The sequence below is a fragment of the Talpa occidentalis genome, unplaced genomic scaffold (assembly GCF_014898055.3).
Source record: "Talpa occidentalis isolate TD23 unplaced genomic scaffold, MPIMG_talOcc4v2.1 talOcc4.7, whole genome shotgun sequence".
Classification (NCBI taxonomy): domain Eukaryota; kingdom Metazoa; phylum Chordata; class Mammalia; order Eulipotyphla; family Talpidae; genus Talpa; species Talpa occidentalis.
This window is the reverse complement of record NW_023605083.1, coordinates 94031236-94051632: the sequence shown is the minus strand read 5'-3', so window position 1 is coordinate 94051632 and position 20397 is coordinate 94031236. Positions and strand designations below refer to the sequence as shown.

At 39.5% G+C, this 20397-nt stretch overlaps 1 protein-coding gene across 1 annotated transcript; it reads left to right on the top strand.

Moving 5' to 3' along the window:
- Positions 1-28: 28 nt before the first annotated feature.
- LOC119231511 (protein SCO1 homolog, mitochondrial) lies at positions 29-15432 on the top strand. Its single transcript, XM_037493238.2, has 6 exons — positions 29-301; positions 1141-1231; positions 3740-3937; positions 4594-4686; positions 7801-7916; positions 13243-15432. Exons 1-6 carry the CDS (start codon positions 29-31, stop codon positions 13375-13377), a joined length of 906 nt encoding a protein of 301 aa, XP_037349135.1. The 3' UTR covers positions 13378-15432.
- The last annotated feature ends 4965 nt before the right edge of the window (positions 15433-20397 follow it).

Here is a 20397-nt window from a genome sequence, read left to right as displayed (position 1 = left end):
GGGCCCAAGGAGGCGCGGTCCGTAGCTCATGGCGGGCCGGGTGCTGGGGCTCGCACAGGTCATGCGGCCTCCGGGCGTTCTGCTTTGGCGTCTCCTGCCTGGGGTCCCCGCGGGAGGAGCTGCGAGGGTCTGGCGGGGCCAGCTCTGCGCGCGGCCAGCGGAGGGGTGGCGGCCCTCGGCGCCCGCTGGCTGCTGCTGCCGGGGGAGGCGGCTGTTCAGCGCGGCGTTGCCGCCACCGCCGGGGCCGTCCGGCTCGGACCCGAAGGACCGCAGAGACCCGACACGCCCCTCGAAGCCGGGGGTGAGTCCTTGGTGTGCTCGCTGCGGCGGTCAGACAGCCCCGGGCCCTGCCCACGCCAGTCGGGCATAACTTCAGAAGCCACGCGACTTAGCCTGAGGTTGTCCTCGGTCACAGCCTCAGCCCTGGGCCCCTCGTCTTGCCGGAAGGCCCGGCCTCCAAGACAGTGCCTGGAAGCCGCCCTCTCTCCGCGAGGTTTGCTTCTCGGGCTTGGATTTTAGCTCGCTTTTGCTCTTGCCTGAAAACTATGTTTTCTTGGAGGCCTCAACCTTAAGTTTATCTTAAGGCTGAGGAGTCAGCATTCTTAGATTTCGGTCACTTGACACCCCCGGTGGTCGACTTCTTATCGACTTATCTGCTTGGAATTTGAAAAAGACTACACAGAAATAACTTGATGCAGTTTTCACGAAACGACCCTTTTAGATGTCTCTTCTGCCGCCTTTGTTACTTGTCCAAGTCAGCGTTGGCTTTAGCGCTTGAATTGAATCGGTCTTACTTATATGCTGTATCAGCACAAGCAGGAAATGAACGTGTTTTTATCACCAGTTGGAGTCAGGGTAGAAACAGTCATGGCACTTGGCCTTTGGGTCGTTTTTCACATGAAAGGAAAATGACCTAAGGGACTTTGTCTTGAAAATGCCTTTGTGTTGTCTGTGTTAGGAACAGAGATTTAACTGCATCCATTCAAATTACATTGAGGTTACCTCATAACATTAAACATTCTGCACGTTTAGAGCGTGGCCTGCCCATGGTTATATGTATTAAAGGCTACTAATAATTTAGCATGTTTAAATGTTTGGGCCTTACCAGTATTTTTCTTTTTGAAATCTCTGCCCCAGTAGCCTGTTTCCTGGAAGTCTTTAGCATTCACATTTGCTGTTGGTGGAGCTTTGTTGGCTGGGATGAAGTACTTCAAGAAAGAAAAGACAGAGAGTAAGTAGATGTCATCTTGGTCAGCTTTGAATAAAATTCTTTCTGGCTGAAGACTAGAACCTTTCAGTTTTAAATTTTGAAACAGTTTTAGATTTACCAAAGAGCTGTAAAAATAACAGATAACATAGAGAATTCCCATTAACTTTCACTTAGTTCTCCCTAACATTCACATTTTATACAATCATGGTTCATTTATCAAAAATCAGAAATTAAAATAGGTACAATACTATTAACTAAACTACCAACTTTCTTTTAATTGCACCTGTTTTTGTGTCCATGTTTTTTATCTATTCCGGGATCCCATCCCAGATCCTACTGTCTAACAATGTTAATAAGAAATACATGACCTGATTCTCTTTTGATGCCATTATACAAAAGATAAATTTTGTCTATCTTTAAATCTAGGCATGAGAGTTCATAGGCTTTAGAACTTTAGCACTATAAGAAGATCCATATTGATATATAGACATTTTTATTATATAACAAGTAGTATTCATATATATTCTGATAAGCAGTTATGTTCTTTGAGTTTCGCAAAGAAAACTGAGAAGCTAGGAAAGCAGTGGTAGAAATAGCTCTGGAATATGCAAGCCTCTTTTGACTTAGTTTAGAAGTTCACTTGTAATAGCATTTGTTTTATAAAAATTATGAAACAATATTAAAAATGTTTCTAAAGCATTTGATAATATGCTTCATCATCTCCAAATACTTTATTGTATATTTCTTACAAAGAACTTTCTCCACTATAACCACAATTAATCAAGATCAGAAAATTAACAATGATATGCTACTACCATTCATTCTTCAGACCCCAGGCAAGGGGTCTGCAATTTGATGCCCTTTATAGCAGAAAGATCCAGTTCAGAACCACACCTCCTGCCGAGTTGTCTGTGTTCAGTTTGTAATAGCATCTCAGTCTTTATGTAACTTTATGACCTAGACAATTCTGAAGATTACAGGCAAGTATTTTGTAGAATGTCCCTTAGTTTAAGTTTGCCTCATATTAAGATTCAGGTTGTCCATTTTTGGCAGCAATAGTCCCTATATGGTACTGTGTTCTCATAGCACATATAGATGCCACATGATTTCAGTTGGTCCCATTACTGATTATGTTCAGTTTGATCATTTGATTAAGATCGTGTCTCTCAGGCTTCTGCGCTGAAAATGTAATATGTATTTTGTGATGTATATTTACACATGTAAATATTCTGTACAACTTATGCACAGAAACACTCTGTTCCCTATCAAACTCAATTTTATATTGAGATAGACTTGTGATTTCCTGTATAGTTGATGAGTTGTTATACAGTATCTTTATTTGTATACTCAAAGTATTCCAGGTTGGTCAGGGGGAGCCCATTGAAAAGGCTTGTTTCCACTGAATATGTCTCTAGTATTCTTTGAGTTAATTATCGCACAAAATGTTCCAAGCTCATCTGCTATTTCTGCCCCAACCCTGATATTACCATTTCTCTAAAAAGCCCTATTTCCTTGTAGTGGGGGGTGATATTTATTTATTTTTAAAGATTTGTTTATTTACTCATAGAACAGGCCAGAGGTACAGGGGGTGAGAGGATTCACCAGAGACAGAGTGGGGAGCAGAATAGGCAGACCTACTGAAATACACTGCTGAGGGGAGCAGCAGGTGAGACAGGAGAGGTCTGTTGCGCCATATGTGGGGTAGCTCCCTGGCAGGGGATCAAACTCAGGCCATCATGGTGGGCCTTTGCAGTGGTAGTGCTGAAACTTCACCCCTAGGCCATCATGGAAGCCCAGGACAATATTTAGAAGTTAGGCTAGGAGCTCAGTGTTCCTGGGTCCTTTCAATGGACAGAGTTAGGAAATAGATGTATGTATTTATATTATTTCTGTATCTATATATATTGAAACCATAAGTTTATACTGCTATCTCCAGTTTCTTTCCAGTATCGCAGGATTCATTTAGTTTTCTCTTTCCATTGTTTTAGCTCCTTTTCTATGTATAACTCTTATCTAGAATGTCTCTACTTATTTGATCAAGCCCCCGTGTGTTACTAAGTTACTGTCATTGCTTTTCCTCCCCATACAGCTGCCTTTTCAGCTGACTGACTCCCAAAACCTCCCTTCTCTCCCCCACCCACTTGGCTCAAAGCATCTGCTCTGCTGTGCCCTCTCCCAGTCCCATCCCGGCCATACCTGATGGCTTAACATCAAATTGTGAAACAGGAGGAAATATTTTTACCACTTTTTTCTTACAGTCCTTACCTACACAGCATAGCATTTAATTCAATTTTGTTTTGTTGTTTTGTGCTGTTTTTCTTCCATGGATTTTTACACTTCTTAAAGGCTGAGACTGTTCTACATTTTGTACCCCACCCCTTCAGTCATTCACATAGCATTGACAGATCAGTTATTCGTGATATATTGGCATGTATCAGGCATTTGAGTACTTGTGGTTAGATTGACTTTTTTTTTTTTTTTTTTTTTTTTTTTTTTTTTTTTTTTTGGGTGCGTGTTTGTATCTCTAAGAGCTAGAGAAGCAACGGCAGCGAAGCATTGGAAAGCCTTTACTTGGGGGCCCATTTTCCCTCACAACTCATGTTGGAGAGCCCAAAACGGATAAAGACTACCTGGGTCAATGGGTATTGATTTACTTTGGTTTTACTCATTGTCCTGATGTCTGTCCAGAAGAACTGGAAAAAATGATTCAAGTGGTGGATGAAATAGGTAAGAAAGCTAATTAGAAAAAGTTTGTTTACTTAATGTCACTATACTTTCACATTCTTATATTACTGTTAGACTGTTTTGTTCCTTTGATTCTCTGACCATATTCACCAAAGGAAGCTTATTTTGATAATAAATATTAGATTGCTTAAAAGACATTAGTATGGTCTGGTCTCCCTTAACATTTTGACCCTTCCATCCCTCACACTGCTGTGACTTTGATAGTTAGACTAGGAAATGTCTTTTCTAGTTTATGATACACATAATCTAGTCAATGTGTGGCATTTGTTAGTAGCAATGAGAGTGAATAGTTTACCTTGCCCATGGATTAGAGTGGACGAGAAGAGGGCAATAACAATTTCTGTATATATTAGATTGGACTACGAGGCAAAACCTCCACATGATATGATCCAGGCAATGATACGTATGATCTGGAGCAGGTATTTGATAGGTTAGGTGACTTGATTCCTCCACAGATACATGGATCTGCTCCTCCCAGAAGCTGTCACTTCCCCTTCCCCATCATCTCACATCAATGTTAGATGTCCCTGTATGTTTCCTGAACACCTTTTCTATAGCAGTCTGACAGTTGTAATGGCTAGTTTTCTTTGTCTTGTCCCTTAAAGTGTGAATACTGACTAACTTAAACTTTCTTTCAGATAGTATTCCAACGCTGCCAAATTTAACCCCACTTTTCATCACTATTGACCCAGAGAGAGACACAAAAGAAGCCATCGCAAATTATGTGAAAGGTGTGTTTGATTAATCCCTGTATCTGTTTAGCTCTTAGAGTCTTTGGAAGGTCATCTTATTTGAACCTTATAATACCCTATGAAACAAGAAAACAAAAAAGTCAAGCAAAAAGTAGGGCTCAGAGTTGTGACTGTGGCTAGTAAATAAATAAGAAACAGGTTTCTCAATTCCTGGTGCAGTGCACTTTTTCTTTTTGTCACAGAGGAATAATTGATATCAACAAAGTTAATAGAGCCTTGAATTGAGAGTAAGGATACATCGCTTCCAATTCCAACTCTGCCTCATTCTCTCCTTTGTAAAATTAAGGTAAACGCATATCATGGGAGTATGTACAGTGAGGGATTAAGATAAAAGTTAATGGAAGCACATTTTGAACTCAGCATGTATTTCATAAATCCAGAACATTTATTATAGAGACACATTTATAAGTATTAAATAATTTCAGTTCAAATGTCTCAATATGCAGGCTAAAAGCTATCCTAAGATACTGTAAACTTTGATAGAATTAAGGGTGAATACTTACTTTCTTATAAGTGTGCAAGTTGCTTAATTTTTTTGGGTTCAAGTTTCTTCGCCCTAAAAATGTGATGAAAATAAAAATCTGGTCAGGTGAGCTTTGTTGACTCTATGTTAGTGTCTGAAACACTGGTGTTTAAAAATCAGGAATTTGAAGTTTAATTATGGTGAGATTGATTTAAGCTACTGGTCAGAAAGACTGATAGTTTTATATTTTCATTTTATAACAAAACGTAATGCATAGCCTCCAAAACTGAAATTCCTTAACAATGTATATTTTTTTGAATGTCTTCTTTCAGCATGAGTAGTTTGAGGTTCATATTGTGACATGATTCAGTAGTTCATTCATTTTTATTGCTGAATAGTATTCCATTGATGGGCATTCGAATTATTTCCAAAACACTGAGGTTGTGGCTATTACAAATAAAGCTGCTAAGAGCATTCATACAAGTCTTTATATGGACACATACTTTCATTTCTCCTGAGTAAGTAGGTAGGAGTGGAGTGATTGGATCATATGGAAAAGTCTGTTTAACTTTTTAAGAAACTGACAGACTGTTTTCCAAAGTGGTTGTAGATTTTTACATTTGGACTAGAGTATTTTGGATTCTTCATATCCTCATCATACTTAATATGGTTAACCCTTACATTTTAACTACTTAAATTAAATTTAGTGATTTCTCTTTGTGGTTTTGATATGCATTTCCCTAACAACTTAAGGTTAAGCATCTTTTTATTTTCTTATCTGCCATTTCTGTCTTTGGTGAAATATCTCTTTACATCCTTTGCCCATTTTTTATGGGGCTGTTTGTTTTATTTTTATTTGTTTATATTCCTGGTAACAAGTCTTTTATCAGGTGTACAGTTTGCAGATACTTTCTCCTAGTCTGTGGCTTGTCATTCCATGTCTTTTGAAGAACAATTTTGATGAAGTTTATTAATTCTTTTAGAGATAATGCTTTCATTTTCATATGTAAGGTATCTTTGCCTAACCCAAGATTACAAAGACTTATGCATTCTCCTTGAAGTTTTATTAGAGTTTTTATTATATATAAGTAGAATTTGTATCTACATTGCAGTTTGTCAGAAATTTGGACAATAGATTAATTCCTTCCTAAGGCAATAAAAGGTAGTTATAACTCATTGGGAGATAAGTCACCTCCTTTTAAGTGTGTTTTGCACTGGCAGTTATTTATAATCACATATTCACTAGACCATAAATACCCCCAAATGAGTGGACATCTGAGTTGCTATACCTAACTGAAATACCGTCATCCTCTGGAATTTTCTTCAACAACACAGACAAAGTGATTGATGTAATTGTTTTCATCTTTTAAGGAGATTTAAAAACATTTATGTTGATATTTAGGAATTTGTTGAAATTTTGACAAAGAAAAGGTTTGGATGTACAACAAATTCAGGTTTTATTTACCTTCTTGTTTACTTAGTGGAAAAGAAAGACAAGCCATCTTGCCTTTTCCATACCTGAAATATTTGTCAATTTCAAATGAATTATTAGTTGAAGGAATGAATATAGACTTTCTTTACCTTCAGAAGAAGATAATGATGTTAAAAGTTGTATTCTTGTCTTAGTAGTCTGATGAATCTAGATGTTTTGAGTGACTTCCACCAGCTTGCTTACATAAATTCCAAACCTTAATAGTAAATACAAGCAATGAGATTATTTACTGGAAAGTAATGAACTAATGACCTCCAAAACTAATGACCAAAAGTAATGACTAATGACTAATGAACTAAGACCAAGTGTGAACTAATTGTGAAACAAACTTCTTTTTTCTTATGATACAATGAAAGAGTGTAATATTTAATGTATGGCAATATTTTTAAACATCAGCAATATCTCTTAAGTATGTGAAAACAAATCACATTTTAAATTGTGGCTTAAATAATTAGAATATAAATCATCACTGGGTTGTCATAGAAGAATTTGTATTATATAGTAAAAAGAACCAAAATGTTTATTTCATTGATTTTTCTCTATTTCCTGTTTTCAGTTTCATTGGTTTCTGCTCTGATTTAGTTCTTCTGCTAACTTTGAATTTAATTTGCTCCTTTTTTAGTTTCTTATGATAGGAACTTAGATATTGATTTTAGATCTTCTTTCCTAATATATATAGCATTCAAAGCTATAAATTTTCCTCTAAGCTCTGCATTTTCTGCATCACAAATTTTAATAAGTCATTTATTTATGTTCAAAATGTTTTAAAATTTCTTTTGAGATTTCTTCTCTGACTTGTAATGTGTGGAAGTGTGTTTCTTCACATATTTCAGGATTTTCCAGATCTTTTTGTTACTGATTTTTAGTTTGACTCCATTGTAGTCTGAGAGCAGACATTATTTGATTTCTAATCTTTTAAATTTCTCAAGGTTTGTTGTATGGCCCAGGTTTGCTGTTTGTAGTCTGTTTTGGTTACAAAGAGGGATTTTCATTTGTTCTATGTGAATCTCTTTTCCTTCATCATGAAAAAATGTTTAGGGACTCACAGGACTGCTTTACAGATGGTACTGTTTTTTGAATTGGGGTTGATTGTTTTGCTTCTCATTTTTCACTGTCATTCTCAAATTCATTTGTTTAGAATTTTCTCCCAAACTTGTTGGCTTGACTGGCACAAAAGAAGAGATTGATCGAGTGGCCAGAGCATACAGAGTATATTATAGCCCTGGCCCCAAGGATGAAGATGAGGACTATATAGTAAGTAAATGCTCAGGTCTCAACCTTCGGGGCAGCTCCCAGACTTTCATGTAACTTTGATTACTGGCTTTAGAGATGCCAGAAATTCTGACTTTGTTGCAAATTGGAAATATTTCAAAGGACAGCAGAAATAGGTGTTTGTAACAGGTGCTTATTTAACATATATTCACTCTTTTCATAAGTTAATTTCCTGTTTTTCTCTTCTAGTGACACATAAAATCAGTGGTATCTAAGATTAAATAAAATATGACATTGGATAACATGTTGAAAATAAAAGGAGCTATCATTTTGGGGCAAAGCCCATTTTATTTTTAAAATATTGTATCGTTTCTCTTTGTGTGCCTAATGAAGAGGTGTAAAATAAGCTTCTTTTGAGAAATAGTGGTATGTCACAGGGGACTACATTTTAGGATTGAATAGGAATTGTAAAAGCAAGAGAAAGGATGAAAGTTAGAAGAAAGTAGACTTTTCTAAGGTTTACTTTATCAGTACTATATGCTTTGCACAATTAGGTGTTTTGATTTTTTTTTTTTTTTAAGAATTCTGTTAAGTTTTTCTTCAGCTTTTACATTAAAGAGCTGTTTCTATATCCATCAACACTGCCCAAACAGTCCTAGGCTAATGCCCTAGTTTCTGTGTTTCTTTTCTTATCAGCGATTTCACATGAAGCACCAATGACGGGCATAGCATCACCCCTACCCACCCAGTTTTCTTCTCAATGTGGACATTTTTCCAATGTCCACATTGAGTTGACATTAGTTCAGTACTATTTTACTTTTTCCCCTTTATTGTCACATTTTGTTTTTTCTATGATGTTGGTTGACCATACTGTACTTTAGTTTGGACAGAGTGATTAGTCATGAGTCTTTGCAGCTACAAAGCCACTTTTACAAAAAGATAGCCAGAATCTAAGTATTTCCAGCTACCATGGTCAGTTCCCAAGAGCCATGTGCAAAAGGGACATCTCACTGCAGTGCTTTGTTTATGGCCCACTGTGGTCTCCATCACCTTTGAACTTGGAGCACGTTGTGTGCCCATCTGGTCTGTGATATAAATTAAAAATAGATTTCTGAGCCCCTTTGCCTTAAACCCGCACAGTAATCTTATTTCCAACTCCGATGCCTCATAGACTTAGGAGAAACTTGAATTTATGAGAGAAAAAGATTTAAAAAAGAAAACAAGCATTTTGCTGTAAGCCTTAAATTTAAGGAAAGTAGACCTTATTCTGGTTTCCTCCTCTTGTTGCATCAGCAACATGAGAAAATGAGAGAACAGAGGAGTGCCTGCCTGAGAGAGGAGGTCTTGGTATTCTTTCTTAGAAGAGAGTTAATTGGTTTTGAGCTTAAGTATGATTTAGCAGGAGCTGGTGAGTTAATTAGTCTGACTTATATACCATGGTAAACCATGTATCATTTCTTCGTCTTGTGTTTATAGCTCACAACTCGAAAGTCAGAAAGATTTTACGAATAAAGTCAAACAACCTGTAAAACTCAATTAAAAATTCAGCTGATACGATAAGAGATACTTTGTGTAAGTTAAAGCAGTGTTCTCACCACGGGAGTGTGGTTTGGGTCATCTGCCACTAGATGCCCAACTATACTGTCAGCTGCCACTCTGTTTTTTTGTTTGTTTGTTTGTTTTAATTTAAAGTACTTTGAGGTGTTAAATCTCTTGCTGCTACAGCCTGAGTTAGATCCCCACCAAGTAGCTTACCTACATATGGCGCAACACTCCCTCAGCAGTATATTTCAGTAGATCTGCCTGTTCTGCTCCCCACTCTATCTCTGGTGAATCCTCTCACCCCCCCACACCTCTGGCCTCCACTCCAGTTCTTGTATGCATAAATAAATAAAAATAAATCAATCTTTAAAGTACTTTGAAACCTTTGATGTGTAGTCTATCTTGACTGGTTGGTCTTGACTTAGCAAGAATGAATTATTTTCCTCTTGTCTGCCTATACCTAGTAGTGTATAGTTATGTACCAGCAAGATCATAAACATCAAACAGGTTTGGTCACTGAGATTTGTCCTCAGTTATAAAAGAGTCATATGGAAAATTCAGAATATGGACACTTCTTTTTTTAACCTCAAAAATTAAAATGCAAATATTTTAGTCCTATGAAGACCTTTTAGACCCCTGGAATACATCCTGTACCCTATTTTGAGAAATACTGATCTTGCTGCCATAAAAATTTGACCTTTTGGTGTGAGTTCTTTGGTATACATGAGCTAAATTAACCAATAGGGGGAGACACTCTCCAGCTTTTTAGGTTTTTTCATTAGTATGACTTCTGTCCCTTGAGGTCACAGATTTTCATTCACAAGATGGTATGGGAAACTTCTATTAAAATTTAAGGACCTGCAAAGAATGAGGAAGTACCTCAAAGGTTGAGATGTAATGGAGTGAGGTTTCTTAATCTCAGGCAACAACAATTAAAGATAAGTTTTTTGACTTTAAATACTGGAGCAATTTTCAGACTGATACAGTATGTGTGAAGTGGGTGTGCCAGACATGTGAGTTGTTTCCTTTGAAAGCTAAATGTGCACATCATTGTATTTTTATGTATATACTTAAAAATATACATATGCATATGTATATACACTATTACATTGTTACATAAATATTAATTAGAAAATACTTTTGAAAAAGAATACAAGTAAATGGCTTTCAAACCTAAAAAAATTCCCAGTTTATTTATAGTGAGAGATGTAAATTATATAATATGCCATTTTTCACCTTTTAGATCACAAAGGTAAAAATTTGAAATGTATTGTCAAAATAGATAATAATTTGGGAAAACGGGAAATGCACTGTTGGAGTGAGTTGTAACATAAGGTACTTTCGTGCATTGTTGATAGGAATTAAACTGATACACCCTCAACTGAGGGCAGTTTGTCAGTACCTATCAACATGTGAAGTGGAATACTTTTTAGGTTACAGATTCTAATTCTTGAAATTCTTCCTACAATATTGTTTGTAAAGAAAAAAGACTGAAGTCCAAGCAATCAATTTTTAGCAGGCTGCTATATATATACTGATAAGAGAACAGTGTCCAGTATATTGTTAAAGAAGAAGTAGATGCATGTGTACATATACATACCCCCCACACACAAATAAATGCAGAGATTTTCTCTGGAAGAATACAGAAGAAACTAGTGGCTCCCTCTGAGGAGGCGAACTGAGGGATTCTCAGAATCTGGAAGGAGGAAGGGAACACTTTCAGTGCATAAGTTTATTCTGTATTTTGTTTGTTTTATGTTTATATGTTACTTTTTCAAAAAGTAGTGTATATGTACATACAAAACTTATACATTAGGAACAAACTTAGTTGCTCCCCTCCAGTAGAGTTCCAGTCAGGATTGTGGCAACATGGTGATATGAAAAGATAGGAAATTAACAGATCTCTCTTCCCAGCTTTGGTCTGACTATTAGTAATTATATGATTTACCATCTCAGGCCTGTTTTATTATTTGTAGAATACTCGATATCTGTCTCCTGGGTTAAGATGACACATGAAGGAAAGTCAATAAATGTTTGGCCTCTTCTATATTAGCAACTACTGGAACTTTAAAGTACTGTATATTAGAAATAGTTGGCAGTTTGCATATGAGACTTGACCACTGACAGGTTTGACAGATAAAGATAGAACAATATTTTCATTATATACTAGAAAGTAATTTATATTAAGAATATGCCATAAAATAAATCCACCATACCAAAATTCTTTTTTTAAGGGATATAATAGAAAAGAAGAAAAAACAGGGAGGAAGTGGAGTATAAGCTACTTGAGTAAGACTTGAAGAGCAGGGCCTCCCCCGTGGCGCAGCGGTTGAGCGCTGGGTTGCAAAGCCGCCTGTGGCCTCTGCAGCGCTGGTTCAATCCCCGGCTGCTCCCCGGCCACAGGGGGAGGTTCCCACATGGCGCGCAGACCTCTCCTGCCGCCCGCTGCTCCCCTCAGCAGTGTACTTCGGGCCTTCTGCCTGCTCTGCTCCCCGCTCTGGCTCTGGTGAATTCTCTCACCCTCCCGCGCTTCTGACTGTACCCAGTGCTTGTATAAACAAGACAAACAAAAAAATAAAACATGCCTCTATTTTAAAAAAAAAAAAAAAAGACTTGAAGAGCAGACTGGAGACCTAATTCTGACTTAAATCTCAAATGTATGGAGAAACATGGATTTCCTGTCCTACTCCTACACTAAATTGTTCTGAGACACATGAAATCACCAGCTGTTCTAGCTCTCTGCACATTCTTTCCCCGTGTGAGAAGGCAAATGGATCTTTCCATTTGCTCTTTATAACTGCATTTGAAAAATAACCTCACAAACATGTAATGTGCGTTTGAGTATATTTGTGGGGTGTCTCCAGTTTGGTATGTGTGATCACATTCCTGTCTTTCTTTTTGTCTTGCCAAAGAGTAATCAGATCTGCTATAAATTTCTAGGACTCAAGTGCCAAGCCTTTTGTTCATTTAGATTGGGGTTTGTGGAAGCATATAACTAAAAATTGTTGACTGATCTAAAGTTAGAACTAGGAACATTTTAAGAACTTTGTCAGGTAAATGGATAATGGATTTAAGATGACTCATTGGAGATGTAGCATTTATGGCTCCTAAAGAGCTTCCGGATGACTTGCTTCAGATGGGAATTGTTCAGTGCAGGATATAAAAATTTCTTATGGGATAAAAATACTTATTTTCACGCTTCCATTTGAGTCACTAATGTCAGGACTAAATATTATGTTAGAATTTATAAGTTAAAGATTTGTAATTCATTTTCTGATTTCTTTTCCTAAAAATAGTGAGCAACATTTAGGTAATAATGAATGAAAAACGGTTCTTCCTAAAACAGAAAAATACACCCAAAAATTTATTAAATAATTTCTCACCAAAACTTTTAATTCCCTGTGATAACACTTTACAATATGGTTAAGGGATCAGAAAGAATATTTTACTCATAATTGGAAGCTCTTTTAAGAAACATTGCTAGTCTGCAATGTTCATGTGGGGTGTAGCAGCCCTTTCTCACAAGCACATTCTTTCTCATTGCTATGTTGATGTGTATGTTAGCGATTAAACCGAAAGAATTAAAAGTTCTAGCTAGTGTTTCAAGCAGTAGTTGGTGTGAATTTCAGGAACCCATGCGATTTTAGATCATTTATGACTGAGTTTACTATAATAGATTCAGGTCATTCCAAAAATAATAGATGCTGCAGAGGTTATTAAACCATTCATGTGAAGTTCTTTCATCTTGTAGCATTTGTTCTGTAAAATTAGCAGCTAATTTTAGTAATCTTTTTGTCATCTCCCCTCCCCCCCTTTTTCCCTGCAGGTGGATCATACAATAATAATGTACTTGATTGGACCAGATGGTGAGTTTCTGGATTATTTTGGCCAAAACAAGAGAAATGCAGAAATAGCTGGTTCGATTGCTGCACACATGAGGGAACACAGGAAAAAGAGCTAGCCAAGCAGTGTTGATGCTGCAGTGTTCTCTTGCTAAAGAGGAAGGAAGCTTTGTCTCCCATAGGAGCCAACATATATGTATGTGCAGACTACTTTCATACCACTGGAACATCTATATTTAGAATGGGGCACATTGACCTTGGGATCAGCTAAGATAGTCTTGGAACTATAAAGATTACAACCAAATAGCCGCCATGAGACTGGAGGACCAAATTGATGTGGAGCCCACAGAGACGGCCTGAAGGAAGGACACTGGGGGAGAGGCCAGGCCATGCACATCCCCACATGAACGGCCCCTCTGATCAGCACTGCTGCCTCTCTGGTGTCTTGGACGCTTGCTCACACTGGCGTGGGCTGAATTTCTATGAAGAGTAATTTCCATGTATTCTTGCTTTGCATTTTGACTTTTTGGTGGCTGATTGCAGTCAAATTAGGCACTTTGCCATTCAAATATCAATTTTTATACTTGAAAGCAGAAGTGCTGTCTACCATGGTAATGACTTACTCAGGTTTGAGTTGTGTTCCCCTGTCAGCAGGCACTGATTTACCCAATAAAGAAGAAATCTATTGTTTTGGGGGAACAATTAGATCATTTTCTCTAGGGATCTTTTGTGTGATTTTTAACTAAAGAATGTGCCAGGTATTCAGTGATGTACCAAATGGAAAGAAGAGGGTACTGATCATGACTGTGATGGAGTAATTTCCTGCCTATGCTGGATTGCATTGTGTGAAATAAAAATAAAATAGGTTCTCAGGCCTGGGTGGATTTTTCTGAGTCTAGGTTAGGGCTTGGAGAGCTGCATTCAGAACAGACTTCCCAAGTGCCTCGGGTGCTGGGCACCATGCCCTGAGAAGCTTGGATGGAGAAGCAAGGTGTGAGCTGGGTGAAAACAACCCAACTGTGATGTATTAGTTCACAAAGTCCTGTGCACACAGCCATTTGGGAAAGTGATGTGGGAAATGAATCTTGACTTTTGTTTCTGAATTTAACTTACTTGGGTGCCATCTTTACTGTCATCTTTTTCTCTTTCTTGAAGCTGCTGCCTAAGGCAAAGTTCTCAACACATCAGTAAATGCTAATGCAACAAGATAATGCCTAGTCAGATAGCAGATTCTCTTTGCAGCTGTGTTTTACAGTACACATAATGCAGGCCTATCTTTTGGTTTTTAAATTAGTTTTAATACTCAGGTTAAATCTTCTGTAGATAAGTCAAAGTATGTGGAAAAGAAAAATCATGACCTCTGTAGTTGTTAGAGACTGATTGCACTTCCCTCCCCCAGTCCACATGTTGAAGTCCTAACTACCAGCACCTCAGGATGTGACTGTATTTGGAGACAAAGCCTTTAAAGCGGTAATTAAGTTAAAATGAGGCTGTTGGTGTAGGCCATGGTCTAAAATGACTAGCATTTGTTTAAGAAGAGGAAATTAGATAAACTGAAGACCCAGAGAGAGGCCTCCAGAAGAAGCCAACTCTGCCAACAGTTTGATATTGGACTGAATGTCCAGAGCTGTAAGAAAATAAATGTCCATGGTACTTAGTTACAACAGTCCTTGCACACTAATACAATGGTCATTCTCCTTTCTCAGTAAGTTCCTTAATAAATGATGATGATTTAGTTCCTGTGAGCAAACACAGGAGCAGCTGGTTTGTAATGACTTCCTAGGAACCTTGTCAAGCAGGTGAGGGACTTAATAAAAGACTAGACTCTTGTTACAAAGAAAAAGTCCAGACACTTTAAAAAGGTGGTCTGTGTTAATCTAGAAAACTGGATCACTTTGAATTAAGCTTGTTCTAGCTAAAATGGAGGCTTTGTCCTCAGCTGTTGCAGCAAGTTAGAGCTTGTATGTTGATCCAGAAAGGGAAAGCAGCTTTTGAAGAAACTTTCATTTACTCTTCATTCCGGTGTAAATGTAAAGGCTTAGTATAAGCAGGATGCGAACAGAAGCTGGGAAGGGGTCTCAAAGATGATGAATAAATTTCTTAAATGCTTGAGGAGAAAATCCCAGAGATTAAAGTGCTGTCCTTTTGAGCCTAGATTTAAGTTTGGATCCCACTTTCTTTTTTTTTTTTTTTTTTTTTTTTTTTTTAAATAGAGGCATGTTTTTTTTGTTTGTTTGTTTTTTTTTTTTTTTTTTTTTTTTTTTTTTTGTTTATACATGCACTGGGTACAGTCAGAAGCGCGGGAGGGTGAGAGAATTCACCAGAGCCAGAGAGGGGAGCAGAGCAGGCAGAAGGACCGAAGCACACTGCTGAGGGGAGCAGCGGGCGGCAGGAGAGGTCTGCGCGCCATGTGGGACCCTCCTCCGGTGGCTGGGGAGCAGCCGGGGATCGAACCGGCGCCACAGAGGCTGAGGGCAGCTTCGCAACCGAGCGCTCAACCGCTGCGCCACCGGGGAGGCCCTGGATCCCACTTTCTTATCAGTTCCCTTTTTCATTTGCTGTGGGGTATCATGATGACCATGTGATTCCAACTAAAAGGTGAGGAAGGGGGCCTCCCCGGTGGCGCAGCGGTTGAGCGCTGGGTTGTGAAGCTGCCCGCGGCCTCTGCGGCGCCGGCTCAATCCCCGGCTGCTCCCCGGACACCAGAGGAGGGTCCCACATGGCGCGCAGACCTCTCCTGCCGCCCGCTGCTCCCCTCAGCAGTGTACTTCGGGCCTTCTGCCTGCTCTGCTCCCCGCTCTGGCTCTGGTGAATTCTCTCACCCTCCCGCGCTTCTGACTGTACCCAGTGCTTGTATAAATAAATAAATAAATAAATGTTTAAAAAAATAAAAGGTGAGGAAGGGAGAGCGTGGCTCTGCTGGTCTCAGAACAGCAACCTTCACTGAATCTGGGGAATCAAAAGCTAGGCTGTCTTTTAGCAAAGAAGCACTTGCAGATGTCTCCCTGGGTGGGTTACGGGATTTTTGCTGTACTCTTTAAAGGAATTAATATTTCAAGAATGCTTTTTTGTTTATTTGAAAATTGTAAGAACCCAGTACATGCAGTAGGCTCAGAAGTTCTTCATGCATCTGGCTGTCCATCAGACAGCTAATACTGTCAGTGTAAGAGCCAAGATTCACTAAAACCAGTAAAATGTCCATGGAGTTGGGAAGCTCATGTGAGCTCGCTAAATGATATGAAATTATATGAACTATTTTTAAGTGTCTCAATGTTTATAAATGAAAGGTTAAAAAAAATTTTTCAAATCACCCATAGTTCTCCAAATAAATTCTTTTTCTGCATGTTGCACAACTTAAATCTGGTTTGTGTGTGTGAGAGCTTCAAGAAGAAACATCTATGCAAGCATTTTTCATCCATTTAAGTTACATTTTTACTCATGGTTATGAGTTACATTACTCTGTAATGAAGTGGTTATTCTTATTAATGAGTTGCAACTAATGACCTCATTAGCCATGTGTTCCTTAACACTTTTAGTTCTTAAGAGGTAACTATTTTCTCATCATTTTAGAAAATGCATTTTAAAGAAGTTCATTGATTCCCCCATAATTGTACCATAGCCTCAGATCATACACCAAAATATTGAAGAAATTTTAATATTACGATTGTTACACTACCAGGAAACAATATTTGGACAATTTCTTTTGCAACTTCAACACTTAAAGGTCTTGTATTTTACCAGAAGTCCATAGATGTATTCCTTTCAAAAAAATTAGACATCACAGGGCCTCCCTGGTGGTGTAAGGGGTTGAGTCTCAGCACTCCGAAGCTATCCGCAGCCTCTACAGCAGAAATTCAATCCCTGGCCAGGGAGCTAACCCACATGGCGCAGCAGACCTCTCCCGACTCGCCCACTGCTCCCCTCAGCCCATTCTGTTCCCCACTCTGGTGAATCCTCTCACCCCCCACACCTCTGACCTGTACTCCAGTTCTTGTATGCATAAATAAATCTTTAAAAAAAAATTTAGACATGACAAATGAAGCTCAAGTCTGCCCACCACCTCCCCCGCCCTTCTTACAGGCAGCTACTGTTCACTGTTGGGTGGAGTGGATGTCTTTCCAGAATATTAAGGATCCATGTAGACTGTATTCCCAAACTCAAGTTATGTTAATAAACTCAATACTATGTTAAAAGTGTCACTAGTAGGACTAGTACAGATATTGCTCAGTTTTATGTACATCACATGGCTGCTGATGTTTCATCTATTCCTCTACCTGCTCCCACCCCATCCTGAATGTGTATCAATAAGAGACAGATAAAAACAAACACAGTCCCATTATCACATCCAAAAAGGGCTTTTTTGTTTTTGCTTAATATCAAATAGAAGGTTAGTTTGTAATTGGGCCTTTTGCTTCTAAGAAGTCACAATACTGCTCAGTGTAGGAAGGTGCTCTTCCCACGTCACCCATGGGACCTTGTGACTGCCCCCAGTTCAAGGAAGACAGGTGTAGAGTAAAAATCCCTGAAGGCTCCCTACCACCTCTCGCTTAAAGGTGGCAGTATTTGGGTTGGGCCAGATTAAAAAGGCCAACACACTTGCCTTAGTTTTTTTTTTTCTTTTGGTTGTTTTTTTTTTTTTTTTTTTTTCCTATGTAAACAGGAGTAACGGGACAAAAGGGCATGCTGTGAGGACAGAAAACGAGGCTGTGAGGCTTACTGGTGGCAGGAGTTGGGATGGTTCATTGAAAAGGGGCAGGAGCAAGGAGAAATTTGGGTTCATGGAAACACTGTACAGCTTGATCTGGGTGATGACACATAAAATATATTTATGCATTTTATTAAATATAATCTATAAAAAAAATGGAGGAAGGCAAGCAGTGTCCTATGAACGGCTTGGAAAGACGGATGTGGTGAAGGCATCAAGCAACTCGCTCTAGCTGGGACAAGCTAGTAACTGACATCGGATTGTCCAGGAAAGAGAAGAACTGGAGACTGCACAGAAGGTGAAAGTCTCCCCAAGCCTCAGCACAAACAGGGGAGTCACAAAATAAGGCTGGGGCCTGATGTGACTCCAGCAGGACTGGACTGGGCCAGGTACACCATGCTTCTCATCCCACTCAGAGTTGCAGGAAATAAGCAGCCCCAGTAACCCCCAAGCTGGAAGACGGGGACCTAAATCTGACACAGCTTTGCAATGGAGAGATTTGCTCAGGGGCTTTGGGAGGCTTTCTGGGACCCAGGACACTGAGGGCCGAACAAAGTAAAGGAGCAAGCACGTCACTCAGCTTCAGGGAGCAGCAGCTGCCCCTTGCCAGTCAAGCTGCAGGGCTGTTCTGCTGACTGGTGCCCGATTGAGTCCCTTTTTATGGAATAAGCCAGGGGCTCTGCCCTGAGACTCAAGCCATCTCAAGTATTCTTGGGTGGATCTGCAGTTGCTGATACTTTATCCATCTTCCATCCAAGGTAAGTGTCCCCCTGAAGTTTGTAGATGTGTGAGAGCCTCCCAGAAGCAAGAGTTCTTACTAAGAGGCCTGGGCTCTGCATCTGCTGTGCAATGTGCTCTGACAATCTGGAGGTGGTTTGCCATCACAGTATCAGAGATGGCAGAGACCATCCAGCATGTCCTTCTCCTTGGATAGGAGAGGAAGGCCCAGTGGGGACTTATCTGCAAGTCTGTTACAAAGATAATGCTAGAACTCCTCCCCAGCGTGCTCCCTGGACCAGCAGATTTGTTGCTGAGGACTGGCAGAGATGCAGAGTCTCAGGAGCCACTGCAGGTCTCCTGAATCAGAACCTGCATGTTAACAGGATCCCCGAGTGCTGCGTTTTTAAAATATATATATATTTATTTTTATATATTTAAAAATATATATATTTTATACAAGAACTGGGGTGCAGGCAGAGGTGCGGGGCTGAGCGGAGGGGGCAGTAAGTGGATTCACCAGAGACAGAGTGGGGAGTAGAATAGGCAGACTGACTGAAATACACTGCTGAGGGGAGCAGCGGGCAAGACAGGAGAGGTCTGCTGTGCCATGTGGGTCAGCTCCCTGGCCAGCAGGGGATCCAACTCAGACCATGCTGCAGTGGCTGCAGATAGCTTCATAGTGCTGCGACTTAACCCCTTGTGCCACCAGGAAGGCCCCCCAAGTGTTGCTTATGTCCATTTGAGAGCTCATGTGAGAACCACTGCTCTAAGCAACCTGATCTTTTTCCCTCCTTGTGCCACAGAGTCTACCGATTTTTCTCCAATAGGGAAGGGAAAACTAAGGTAATTAATCTTCCCCTGACCAGGAAGCTATTTAATTAATTTTGCTTCCATTGAACATAATTTAAAAGAATCTCTCAAGTAAACATATTCCATTTCCTGATAGCTATTTGAACGCTCCACTTAAAAATTTTTAATCAAAGACATATATCATTGCCTGTCAGAATTGTGTTCAGCGTAGAATACCAAGTTTCTCCTCTGAGTTCATATAGTTCCAGAAGAAGGAACGAAATATACTGTTAGCCTGTGAGGCCTTATCAGGACTAAATGCAGTATGTCCATTTGGGCGTTTTGAAATAATTGAATTGAAGCCAAATTGAGGACCATGTGATCGCCAGTTGGCCCTAAGATCATCAGGCTGATGAGAGGGATGATGTAATTAGTGGAACTGGGGTTACATCTGCCCAGCTCCTGGTGAGCTCAGGCTCTGGTGAGGCTTAGTTACAGTAGACAGCCTGCAAGGCCCAGCTTCCATTCTCAGCAAGGACAGGCAAGTATCCAGTGTCTAAAGCAGGAAAGCCTTTGGATGGATTGCCTGCTGGTCCAGGTCCCCTGACTCCTGTGTCCCTGACCCAGCAAGTACAAAAGGCACCTATGCCCATCAACACAGAAAGCCCAGCTGAAAGGCAGGAACCCAGAACTTGAGCATTGAGTGATTCACTCATTAATTCAGCATTTTTTCAAAATATCTATGTGAAGCTAAGTCTCAGGGATATATAGACTCAGTCACTGGAGAACGCCTCTGAGCAGCCAATCATTACATGGAAATAAACAAAGATAGGTTAGTTTTTTGGTTTTTTTTTTTTTAATTTATTTATTTATACACGCACTGGGTACAGGCAGAAGTGCGGGAGGGTGAGAGAATTCACCAGAA

Excerpts from the sequence above, each read along its gene's own strand:
- LOC119231511 (XM_037493238.2), top strand. The coding sequence starts at position 29 with ATGGCGGGCCGGGTGCTGGGGCTCGCACAGGTCATGCGGCCTCCGGGC. Across the intron at positions 1,232-3,739 it reads CAAGAAAGAAAAGACAGAGA|AGCTAGAGAAGCAACGGCAG; the intron begins GTAAGTAGATGT and ends TGTATCTCTAAG. Across the intron at positions 4,687-7,800 it reads CATCGCAAATTATGTGAAAG|AATTTTCTCCCAAACTTGTT; the intron begins GTGTGTTTGATT and ends TCATTTGTTTAG.